The 12,867-nt window shown below is 34.0% G+C and overlaps 2 protein-coding genes across 2 annotated transcripts; one reads left to right on the forward strand and one right to left on the reverse strand.

Annotated features, from left to right (window-relative positions):
• Positions 1–1,290: 1,290 nt before the first annotated feature.
• LOC120072664 (uncharacterized) lies at positions 1,291–5,109 on the reverse strand. Its single transcript, XM_039025101.2, has 2 exons — positions 2,081–5,109; positions 1,291–1,910 (listed from the first exon to the last, which is right to left on the reverse strand). The coding sequence occupies exons 1-2, from the start codon at positions 4,707–4,709 to the stop codon at positions 1,519–1,521; spliced, it is 3,021 nt and encodes a 1,006-aa protein (XP_038881029.1). The 5' UTR covers positions 4,710–5,109; the 3' UTR covers positions 1,291–1,518.
• Positions 5,110–8,237: 3,128 nt separating this feature from the next.
• Positions 8,238–9,326, forward strand: LOC120074261 (transmembrane protein, putative (DUF679)). The gene has a single exon (XM_039027330.2). It carries the CDS (start codon positions 8,469–8,471, stop codon positions 9,105–9,107), a length of 639 nt encoding a protein of 212 aa, XP_038883258.1. The 5' UTR covers positions 8,238–8,468; the 3' UTR covers positions 9,108–9,326.
• Positions 9,327–12,867: the final 3,541 nt, after the last annotated feature.

Raw genomic sequence — 12,867 nt, forward strand, 5'->3', positions numbered from 1 at the left:
GTATAGGTTGGTCATTAATTATTATTATTATTATTATTAAAATATTTATAGGATGTTAGTTTTTACCTCCTTTAAATTCATAGTTTTTACCATTTTCATTGGCTACAAATTGAATTGCAAGAAATTATTGTTGTACTTGTATGCGACCTCCGTGGCCATGGCCTTTATTTTTCTCTCGTGGGACCATGTTTTGACTTTGAGTTGATAATACCTCAAGCATTTAATTATGTTATACTTTTTATAAAAAGTGCATGTGTTTTGGTTCTGATTTAAGAAATTTTTAGTACTCAATTTAATTATTCCACTTACAAATTTGTCTAACCCAAATTCTAATTAAAGTACACCTAATCTAATTCAATCATGATTTATATTGTTTGTCGTAGTTTGAGTTATTCTAATCATTTATTTAATTCTTTGGTTAAAAAAAAAAAGTAAAATTGTTTTATATGTATATTAATACATAAACTTCTAGTTAAATTATAAATTTAGTTTTAAACTTTTAAATTTGTGTCTATTTGATCTATCAACTTTTAAAAATTTTTAATAAATTTTTACATTTTCTATTTAGCATCTAATAGATCCCTAAATCTTTAATTTTGTGTTCAAGAAGTTCCTTACAAATTCTAAATGTTTAAAAATAAATTGATTTATTAGATACAAAATTCAAATTTTATATGTAAAGGAACCTTAAACTTTTTTTTTCTTTTGTCCGGTAGATTCATGGATTTTTAAAGATTAAAAAATTAAGAATTAATTTTGTAATTTGAAATTTCAGAGATTTCAAAAAAAATAAATTGTAATTTCATCTAATTTTCAAATTTTATTTTAGAATGTACAGAATAATTTTAATAAATTTAATTTAATGTCACAATTTAAAGGTCTCATGGCTACTTTATAAACGAGTGTTAGGAACTTAAATTTTTTAACATCCAAATAAAGAATAATGACAGAATTGATAGAATAATGTTTGATAAACGTTAGTTTAAGCTTAACTCAACTTATGTTAAATTTATACTATTGACTTTATAATTAGAAATTCGATTCTCTCATCACATCTAGCATATTGTCCACACAAAAAAAAAAAAGTTTGGTAAGCTTTGAATCGAAGAATAGAAGAATTTACTTTCAAACACAAAAGAAGTTAAGTGAAGCAATGGTTTAGAGCATAAACTAAAAGATGATTCCCTGGTCATATTTGGCAGAGAACCATATTGTTCTTGAGAGAATGGACATTTCACATAAACAAAGAAAGAACAATGAGGCTACCAAAATAAATATTGGAAAGGGATATGTTGAAGTGATTCAAAGACGAGCAGCTACCCATTTGAAGAAACTTAAAAAGTCATATGTACATCCAAAACCATGAGGCCTTTATGAGCATCAAATATTTTAGTAAGAACACATTGCAGGCTATGAAAAGCTCAAGGTAAAAACTTAACTGCACTTTCTTTGTCATTGTTTACCTCCATTCTCTGCCTTCCTCTCTAAAACGACAACAAACTGTTAACAACTTAAGAGCTATACCGCATTTCCGCTATCCGAAACATCCTCGAAATAATATGGAGTCAATCTTCCATTTCTCCTTCCAATCTTCAAATTGCTATCAGTACGAACTTCTAACAACATTGTAACCACTCGTCTCATGGATGGGCGGTTGATAGGTAGAGGGCTGCTGCATAGGAGGCCAATATTGAGGACCTTCAACATTTCTTCCTGGTGACAGCGATCCAATTTGGGGTCTAGAATATGGTTGATACCTTCCTCTTCTAAAGTGGTGCATACCCATTTCACCAGATCGTTTTCTTCAAATTCGAGGTCGGTTGGCCGCTTTCCCGTTATCAATTCAAGGATAACCATCCCATAGCTAAAGATGTCGCTCTTCTCATTCACCTTCAATGTATAAGCATACTCTGCAAAGTGCAAGTAGTACAAGGCCAATAAGCTTGATGACATAAATGAAATCACATTTCATGTACAAGAACAGCTCATAAACAAATGAAATCAGAACAGCTGAATGATTGTAATCAAATGATGGTTCAGTCATGTTGATGAATGCATAAACATGAAGAAACAAACCCACCTGGGGCAATATAACCACAGGAACCAGCAATCACTGACATGGATTGAACCTCAGAGATATCGACAGCCATAGCTACTCCAAAATCTGCTATCTTAGCTCCGAATTCAGCATCCAACAAGATGTTATTGGACTTGACATCTCTGTGTACAATTGGAGGTACACAATCATGATGAAGATAAGAAAGCCCCTCCGCAGCATCCAAGGCTATCTTGTATCTTGTTGGCCAATCCAATAACTCACTTTTACTGCCATGAAGCATATCACCTAAGCTCCCATTAGGCATGTATTCATAGACCAATAGCTTGCATTCTCCATTTGTACAACAACACAAAAGTTTTACTATGTTTTTGTGCCTGATTTCACCCAAGGTCTTCACTTCTGCATCAAAAGCATTAACTTCAGTCCAAGTTTTCTCGAGATCGATACTTCTGTGGTCATCAGGCAGCTCAGGCCAGAGTTTCTTAACTGCAACAGTTTCGCCATTGGCGAGAACAACCTTGTAAACTAGGCCAGAGCCTCCACTGCCTATCGCATTGTCTTCATCCAGGGAACCCACAATCTCATCCTCGTCAAAAGAGAGCTTTTGGAACGATACCATTGTCCATTTTGATTTCATGTTGAGACTTCTTGCCTTGAGGAATGTCCTGTACTTGACATGGAACAAAACCACTACCACAAAAACAATTACACCAGCAAATACAAAGACGGATCGCAGCAGCCAAATGCAACCTCCTCCCTCATTGCAACCTCCTCCTCCTCCTCCTCCTCCTCCTCCTCCTCCATTTCTTGTAGAATGAACTGTATGACACGCACCATTTTCCTCCCTACATAAATCAGGATTGCCCAGAAAGCTATTTTTGTACATTGATCTCTCGAAATAGGAAGGAAGTGTCCCAGTTAAGTGGTTGTATGATAGATTCAGAACATTGAGGTTCAAATTCTGTAACCCATTTGGGATTTCCCCAGAAAAATGATTGCCTGAAAGATCGAGGTAATTAAGCATTGGCAAGCTAGCAATTTCTAGGGGAATTGGCCCAGAGAAGTTATTATTGGCCAGATTGAGCTCATTCAGCCTCTCCCAGGCATCAAGCCTGTAGCTGAGCAACCCGGAAAGCCTGTTGTTCTGAAGATCTAACTTGGCAAGCCGATCCATTTTCGTAAGGCTCTTAGGGATATTTCCTATGAACTCGTTATGGTCAGCGGAAAACTCTACAAGATTCTCCAAAGAACCAATCTCCTCGGGAATTGTTCCTGAGAAATTGTTACTAGAAATAAGAAGCAAACTCAGCCTCTTGGCGTTGGCTATTTTCTTTGAGATTGGGCCAGAAAAGGAGTTGTTTGCAAGTTCCATAAGAGAAACATTCGGAAGTCCCCATATATTCTCAGGTACAGAACCCGTAAAATTGTTCCTCCCTAATCGTATCCTGGTCAGACTGTGGCAATTACCAAGACTCGAGGGGAGTTCGCCGGAAAACAGGTTGTTGATCGTCATTATCTCTATCAGTGCCCCCTTCTCACACAAGGTGTCGGGAAGCCTGCCGGAAAAGAAGTTGTCTGAAATGTCCAACGATTCCAGAGGCGAATATTTCCCCAAATTACTTGGTAACGCCCCCGTGAATCTGTTCGCAAATAGCTTCACCCCTGTCAAAGTCCTCGACATCCCCATGCTTTCCGGCAAACTACCCTCGAAATCATTCTCAAACACATTAAAGCTTTCAAGCGGCAACTCAAACAAGCTACTCGGAATTGGCCCACTTAACTGATTCATCGAGACGTCGAACAACCGCAGCGACTTGAGTTTCGAAAACCCATCTGGTAACACGCCGGACAACGTATTGCCAAACAACTCAATCTGAGTCACGTGGGTTAACTCCGTCAGCGCCCGCGGGAACGGCCCAGTAAGATTGTTAATGCTCAAATCCAGAAGAACGAGTCGCTTGAGCCCTATCAGCGACTCGGGAATCTCCCCTTTTAATTTACAAGCCGTCAACCAAAGAACCTCAAGATTCGCCAGATTACCCAGCTCCGGTGGGATTCTTCCGATCTCAAACGAGTTGTAAGACATATTCAACATCTTAAGAGTAGTAATGTTCCCAAGAAACGCAGGAATGGTACCACTCACAAGATTCAAAATAATGGAAAACGCCTCAAGTTTCCGAAACTGACCGAAGGAGGGTGGTATTTCGCCGGAGAAATTGTTGCCAGACAAATCCAAGTAACGGAGATTGGGCAAATCGGCAATGGAGGGAGGCAGAGGACCGGTGAGGAGATTTTGGCCAAGGTCAAGGTACTCGAGAGTGGTACAGTTGGAAATCCCAGCGGGAAGAAGGGAATGGAAGGTATTATTGTAAAGAGAGAGGTAGATGAGATGCGGAAGCTTACAGAGTTGAAGAGGGAAAGAAGCAGAAATACCAGAGCTGGAGAGCTCGATGGAAATGACGTGATGATGGGCATCGCAGGTGATGCCCTTCCATGAACAGGGATCTGGGTCGGCTGCGTGCCAGGAGGATAAGACATGGTGATTATCCACGATAGAGCGCTTAAAGGTCTGGAGAACGTGGCCCTCTTGGTTGAGGGCGAAGGAAAACAGAGGGAAACAGAGGAGGAAGAGGAAGGGACAAAAAGGCATTGGGGGCAAAGAAGAAGAGTGGGCTTTTGAGTAGGAAATGGTGTAAGAGTCTGAATTGGGAGATGATAAGAAAATAGGAATTGGGATTGTAAGGAGAGTTGAAGGAAAGAAGGTGAGTGAGTGAAGAAGACGATAGGGAACGCGGTGGATTTGCCATTTTTGAGCCAGAGGGTCCGAAGTGGACGGGAATGCCACAGCAAATCCTGGTTGGTGTTGCTGTTGCTGTTGGTAGAAAGGATGAAGAAAAACAAATCATCTCAAGCAAAACAGCAAACGGAAAAACAAATCCTCAAAATCTGGGGATTTCTCCGCCACCGCCAGCCTACTGACACTCTCACAATCTTCTTCCTATTCCCATGCATACCAACTTCTTTTTTCTCTCTTTTTTTCTTTCAATTTTACAAAAAAGATAACCATCTTTCAATTATATACCCCTACATTTTTCCAAAGTTTCATTTATGTACCTTTCAATATTTAAATTCTCATCTCATTGCACAAAGTTTAAAAAAGAAGTAGAGTGAATTTGCATAATAACAAACAATGGTTGGAAATTTTGAAGTATTTTTCTTAAATTAATTCTAAATCAATCACTTTCAAGATGAAAATATTCATGCTTAATAATTGAAAGACATATATGTGTTTTCTTTTATCTCAATTAGGGTATAGAATTTTGAACATGTCTGTATCTATTCATAAAAATACATTTCAATTACTATTAAAATAGGTATATTTTGTCAAAGAGAATTGAACTTAACGATATTGGTATGACAACAAAGTTTAAGAATGTTTTTTAAAATAATTTTCAAAGTTCCTAAAGTAAAATTGAAACTTTTTCAAGTTTATGGGAAAATTTGAAACTAGATTAAAGTGTAGGGGTATTTTTTATAATTCAACATTTTTCTTCCTTCAGTTTCAAACGACTTTTGTTACTTTTAAACTTCCTTGTCCCAAACATCCAACCAACTCGGTTTTTTAAAGCCACGTTGTAATGGTAAATTAACTCTTTTTTTCTTCCGTAAAGAAAAAAAAAAGCATAAAAACAAATGTCAAAGATAGTTAAATTATTTTACAATTTATTCATTTGGATCACAACTAGATTCTAAGTGGTTGATACAGTTACTGAGATGTGAGGACTAAATTGTTTAGAAAAAAAAAAAAAGGACATCAACCATTGGCCAAATCTTTATAGAAATTGAAATATGAAGAATAAAGTATATTTTAACTTAAAAGAAGATAAATTAAGAGACGGTTTTCATCTTAACTCATCTGTAACTGATTGTATTAAAAGTGGTTTACAAACTTTTCTTTTTGTTTTGTTACTTTAGTTTTGACCGTTTATAAAAAGAAAAAATTGTATTTTATTTATTATGGCTAATGATTGAGATATTGAATAATTGTAGTTAATACAAAGATACAAGTATTTGAAAATTTTAAAAACTTAAAGGGGCGTTTGGATTGAGGTTTTCTCAAATACCCAGGAATTAAGGATGTCTGGGAATAAAATTATTGGGAATCAAGGATAACTATGTTTGGTTGTGCATGACATAACAATATCTGGGAATAGTATGTGTGGAAATAGTATGTGGGAATTAAAAAAATTGAGATTGTGAAAACAAGTCCATGAGGGTTTTATGCCCAAACTAGACAATATCATACCATTGTGAGATAGTTTGAGGGTCTTGTCCCTATCAAGCATTTGTTGAAATGTCTTGAATCTGTTTGTTAGCGTTTCGAACAACCAAGTACGACGCCCCCAAAACCTATTCAGAATTCGTATTCAGCATATTTATTTATTTGTAGTTATTTACGATTATGACCTAGAGGCGCCGTTTTTTCTATCTCTACGTTCCTTTTTTTTGTGTTTTTTAATTGTCGATTTCGTAACAATACGATTGCTTAAATTATCTACACGATCGTTGAGTAACAAAACGCTATACGATCGCCTACCCAATGCTATATGATCATCTACCAAATGTTATACGATCGCTTACCAAATACTACATGATTGCTGAGCTCGGCTACACAATCGCTTAACTCTGCTACACGATCGTTGAGTAACAAAATGCTATACGATCGCTGAGTAACAAAATGTTATACGATCGCCTACCAAATGTTATACGATCGCTTACCAAATGCTACACGATCGCTGAGTAACAAAATGTTATACGATTTTACGGCTGGAATGATGGAAAATCGTGGTAGGAAGCGGAAGAAGAAATGAAAACTCACACTTCTCAATGGGTATGTAATTCCTTCATTTGTGTGGGTAAAAGATATCTAAGAATTGTCTATTCTAAGATAAATAAACAAATACCACCAATCAAACATGGGGTTTGTAAACCCATTCTCATTCCCATCCTCTTTTTCCTCCAACCAAATGGCCCAAAGGGTCTTGATGAGATTAAAGGGGATGAAGATTGGGTTGGGGAAAATCCTCAAGGATGGCGAGTCATTGCTTAATTAATGAGTATAAATTTATAGACAACTAACAATATTTACTAAATAGCAAAGGGGGAACTTGCACGAAGTCATTCTAGAGTTGGTTTCGTTTTGGGGGGAAAAAAGAGAGTTTTCTTCCTCTATTAGTTTTCATTCATGATTGTAATATTTAGTCAATGAAGTTGTCATAATGCAGTTGTCTTATTAAAAGGCATCTTCATCTTTTGAAAATATAACAATGTTGTATTGTATCTAGTATATATGTTATCTATGAGAGAATTCAAGTTAATATGTAGAGATTATTGAAATATTTTAAATCTGTTATCTGATGTTCTGAACAATACAAATCTTTGTATCTATTTTCTATTGTCTCGTTCGGTAACCATTTCACTTTTTTTTTTTAGTTTTTGAAAATTAAGTTTATTTCTCCCCCAATCCTTACAATGATTTGCATAATGGTTGAATTCTTCACCAAATTCCAAAAATTTAAAAAAAAAAAAAAAAAAAAAAAAAAAAAAAAACTTTTTAAAAGTTACTTTTTTTGTTTTCAAAATTTGGCTTGGTTTTTTAAACCATTGGTAAAAGATAGATAACAGATAAAGAAATTTGAAAGTGAAAGTAGTATCTATAGGTTTAATTTTCAAAAATAAAAAATGAAAAATGAATGTCTTGTTTGGTAATCATTTTGTTTTTAAAAACTAAGTCTATAAACATTAATTCCACCTCCAAATTTCCTCATTTTTTATCTATTTTTTATCAATGGTCCAAACAATCAAGCTAAATTTTGAGAACTAAAAAAAAGCTATTTTCAAAAAATTGATTTTATTTTTGAAATTTGGCTAAAAATTCAACCATATTCAATAAGTGAAACTCAAAACCAATGGATGAATAGAGCTTAAAAGATCAAATGTGAGAGAACCCAATTCTCAATATTCCTTACAAGTTTTAACAAACCCAATACCTAACAAAACCATACAACTCCACTACTCAAATATATGTCAACATGAACACACGAGTCAAGCAACAAAACTCCTTTACCCCAATCTTACTCCATCTCTCTTTTCTTTCTTCCTTTCTGTTTTCAAAATCCCCTTCTTTCTTTCTTTCTTTCTTTCTTTCTTTCTTTCTTTCTTTCTTTCTGTCTACAACCCCAATTTTCTAATATCCCAATTGCTTTGAAGCCATCACTAACCTCCCTTTTCCTGCACTCATCTTCCCCTACTTCCTTCTTATTATTAATACACTTCAAACTCTCCATTTTCCATCAACTACTGAACTCTCTCTCTCAACTGATTGCATTCCAATTTGAACGTCTCATCCATGGAGATCAAACCCGCCGACGAAGAAACCCAATCTCGAAACGATCATAAGCGCCCCCTTTTGCGAGAAACAACTATCATCCCATCAAGAGATGAAAAAACCCTCATTCAAAAAGCCATTTCCCAGACCTTCCGAAGCACCGCTAATTTGGCTAATCTTCTACCCACTGGAACAGTTCTCGCATTTCAACTTCTTTCCCCAATTTTCACTAATCAAGGCAATTGCGACTCAACTTCCCGCTACCTCACCGCCGGCCTCGTTGGTTTGTGTGGATTGTCCTGTTTTCTTCAAAGTTTCACCGACAGTTTCGTAGACAGTCAGGGGAATGTTTCCTACGGATTCGTCACTTTCAGAGGCTTGTGGGTCATTGACGGCTCCGTCGAACTGCCGCCGTCCACCGCGGCCAAGTATCGGCTGAGATTTATTGATTTCTTGCACTCTTTCATGTCGATTCTGGTTTTTTCCGCTGTTGCTCTGTTTGATGAGAATGTGGTGAGCTGTTTTTACCCGGCGCCGTCGGATCAGGCGGAGGAGATTTTGACGTCTTTGCCGGTTGCGATTGGGGTGTTTTGTAGCATGTTGTTTGTTCTTTTTCCGACCAGACGCCATGGAATTGGCTTCCCTATTTCTGCTAATTAGCGGCGAAGTTGCTCTGTTATTCGCCGGAATTTCCCTCTGCTGCCACTGGCTTGGAGTTGGAGATACTTTGTGTGATTCTCATGATTCTTTTTTTTCTTCTTCTAATCATTTTGATATTTCTCGAATGCATCCATCCAGAGAAATGATTCCTTTGAAACTGACATTGATCAACAAAATATGCATAGCTTTGAAATTAATAAAAATGAAAGATTAAATTACTATTTGGTACACATTACACTACAAATTAAACAAATTGGTCCATTTTTCTTTCCCATAATAAGAACAAACAATAAGATGTTGGTAGAACCATAATTCAAATTGATAAACCTCAACTTCCTAAGGGCATATCAATTTTTATTCTGAATTTTCAATAGAATCGAACTCTGAACTGAAACAAGTGATACAATCTTTGCTGTATATTCAATTTTTGGTAAATTTATTTACTAGTTCTAACAAGAAGTGGCCATAAAAATTATTAATTTGGGAAAAATTTAACAATGCAACTTAAAGATAATCAAATTAGTTATGATACAAGCTCTAGATTAAGAGGTGAGCTGAAAAAGGTTGAAATGATGAAGTGGGTCGACAATTATTAAATAATAAATATTTTAAGAGATACAAATTTGAAAGGAAAAAAAAACTAACTTTAGTGTAGTTTATATTTGAAGTTTCGTTAATTTGTACTATATTATAAATATTATAGAAAATGGATGTACATCTCAAAAGGGACTATGTGTCCATAAATATTTTATCAATGTGTCACAAATTTATATATAATTAGCATCCTAATAATCACATCCTATTTGACAATTCTCCTAAAAATAATGATCATTTATGCATGTTGTAGAATTGTGAAGATCGGTGAGAAATCAAAATTTTTGGAGAAAAATTTAGTAAAAATTTCATGATTTCATAATTTTCATATTTTCTTTATTTGTTTATTTTATTTAAGTTATTTATTTATTTTATATCTATATATATTTATATTCTTTTATTATTTATTTATATTATATATATTATTATATTATATTTTCTCTATATCTGTGTTTCGTTGTGCTCCCCAATTTCACAACACGTCTATCAATAGGAGCTTCTATTGTTTTCCTCGCTAAAGGTAGGTTCTAAAGGTATGTCGACTTTTCCCTCTTCATTATAATTAAATTTAATATTATTTTGCATATTTAATATCTATTAAATTTCTAATATAAATACAATATTTTATGATAGTGTTGTTATGAAAAATATCCCAAAGTTAGAATTTGTGACCCTTGATATTAACCGTAGTAATTATTTATCATGGGTACTTGATGTCGAAATCCATTTGGATGCTATGAATTTTTTAGAGACTGTTAAAGAAGGAAATACGACCTCTAATCAAAACAAAACAAGAGCTATGATTTTCATTCGTCATCATCTCCACGAGGGATTGAAAATGGAGTATCTTACAATAAAATATCCTCGTATCTTGTTGAAAATTTTGAAAGAGAGTTATGATCATCAAAAAACCGTTATTTTTCCTAAAGCTTGTTGTAGTTAGATGCACTTGATGCTACAAGATTTCAAATCAATAAGTGATTACAATTCTGCATTATTTAAAATCAGTCTGAAACTATTGTTATGTGGAGAGGAAATTTCTGATGTTCATATGTTAGAGAAGACATTTACTACATTTTTTGTCTCGAATATGCTTCTGTAGCAGCAATATCGAGAGAAAGGTTTTAAACAATATTCTAACTAATTTCATGTTTTTTCATGACCGAACAAAATAACGAGTTATTAATGAAAAATCATGAATCTCGACCAATCAAGATGACACCATTCCCTGAAGTAAATGTCGCGAATTATAATAATAATTGTGGTCGAGGTCATGGTTGTGGTTGAGGTCGTGACCGTGACAGATCAAAAAATTATTATTATTTTCGTGGTGGTCATTCTAATCGTTTAAATTAAAAAAAAAAAAAAAAAAAAAAAAAAAAAAAACATACACACACACAAAATGATGATCACAAAGGAAAAGGTCTACAAGATAAAAGTTCAAAAAGTGTTTAAAATAAATGCTTCTGATATGGAATGACTGAACATTAGTCACGTAACTATCGTACATCAAAACACTTAGTTGATCTCTATCAAAAAGATAAAAATGTGGAAGCAAATTTTGCATACCAATCATAATCGCATATTTGACTCATCCCATATGACAAATTTAGATGTGGCGGATCTCTTTGAATCTCCTGAAGAAAAAATCGACATAATTGATGGAACATCAAGTGTTTCCTTTAACTTTGAAAATATTTAGACTTAATGTTTTTTTTCATAACTATGTTTTTTTTTCTCTTAGTAGATGTTAACTTTTGTATATTCCAAATGTTGTTTTTCTTATTGTAATTATTTCTTTTGATGAAGAAACCTGGATCATTTTCATATATTGGGTGGCTAAAAATGTGTAAAGAAGATATATGTTTGACAGATAGTGCAACTACATATACAATACTCACAAGTAAAAAATATTTTTCCAAACTAACAATACTGAGAGCAAAAGTCAATATAATATCAGGTTCTGCAAAACTAATTGAAGAGTTTGAAAAAGCAAATATTATTTTCCCTAGAGGAACAAAATTTACAATTGACAATGCATTGTTCTCCAGTCAATCAAAATGAAATCTACTTATTTTTAAAAATATATGTTGCAATGATATCATATTGAGACTGATAGAAAGAATAATATGAAGTATCTTTATATTATATCTACTGCCTCATATGAAAAGCTTATACTGAAAAAATTGCATATTTTATCTTCTAGATTATATTATATTCATATACGAGTAATTGAAACATATGCAATAATGAACCTAAAGTTCATGAATCTAGACATATTTACAATTTGGCATGACAAATTAGGTCATCCAAGGTCTAAAATGATGAGAAGAATTATTGAGAATTCAAATGGACATCATTGAAGAGCCAAAAGATTCGATGTTTGCTCTGAAGAAAAATTGATAATTAGACCATCACCAGTCAAAGTGGGGACCGAATCACCTACATTTTTAGAACGAATTCATGGTGATATATGTTGACCTATTACCTATCAAATAGACCATTTAGATATTTTATGGTATTAATAGAAGCATCTAGTAGATGGTCACACGTGTGCTTATTATTATTATTAAGTCGAAATCTTGCATTTGCAAGATTACTTACTCAAATAATTAAGTTAAGATCACAATTTTTTGATTATACAATTAAGACCATTCGTCTTGATAATGCTGGTGAATTTACATCTCAAGCTATTGATAATTATTGTATGTCAATTGAAATAAATGTTGAACATCTTGTAGCTCATATTCATACACAAAATGGTTTAGCAAAATCATTCATCAAACGTTTTCAGTTAATTGCTAGACCATTGTTTATAAGAGCTAAGCTTCCTACATCTATATAGAGACATACTATTTTGTATGCAGTGTCACTTGTACGCATTAGGCCAGTATCTTATCATAAGTACTCATCATTACAATTAGTTTATGGTCATGAGCTAAATATTTTCCATCTAAGAATTTTTGGATGTGCAGTATATGTTTCAATTGCTCCACCACAACATATTAAGATGTGTCCTTAAAAAATGTTAGGAATATATGTTAGATATGATTCCCCATCAATTATTAAATATCTCGAACCCGTGACGTATTTACTGCACGATTTGTTGATTGTCATTTTAATGAGACAAAATTTTCAACATTAGAGAGATGAATTAAGAAGTTAG

Source organism: Benincasa hispida, chromosome 3 (assembly GCF_027475165.1).
Source record: "Benincasa hispida cultivar pf3 chromosome 3, pf3_genome.v1.1, whole genome shotgun sequence".
Lineage (NCBI taxonomy): Eukaryota > Viridiplantae > Streptophyta > Magnoliopsida > Cucurbitales > Cucurbitaceae > Benincasa > Benincasa hispida.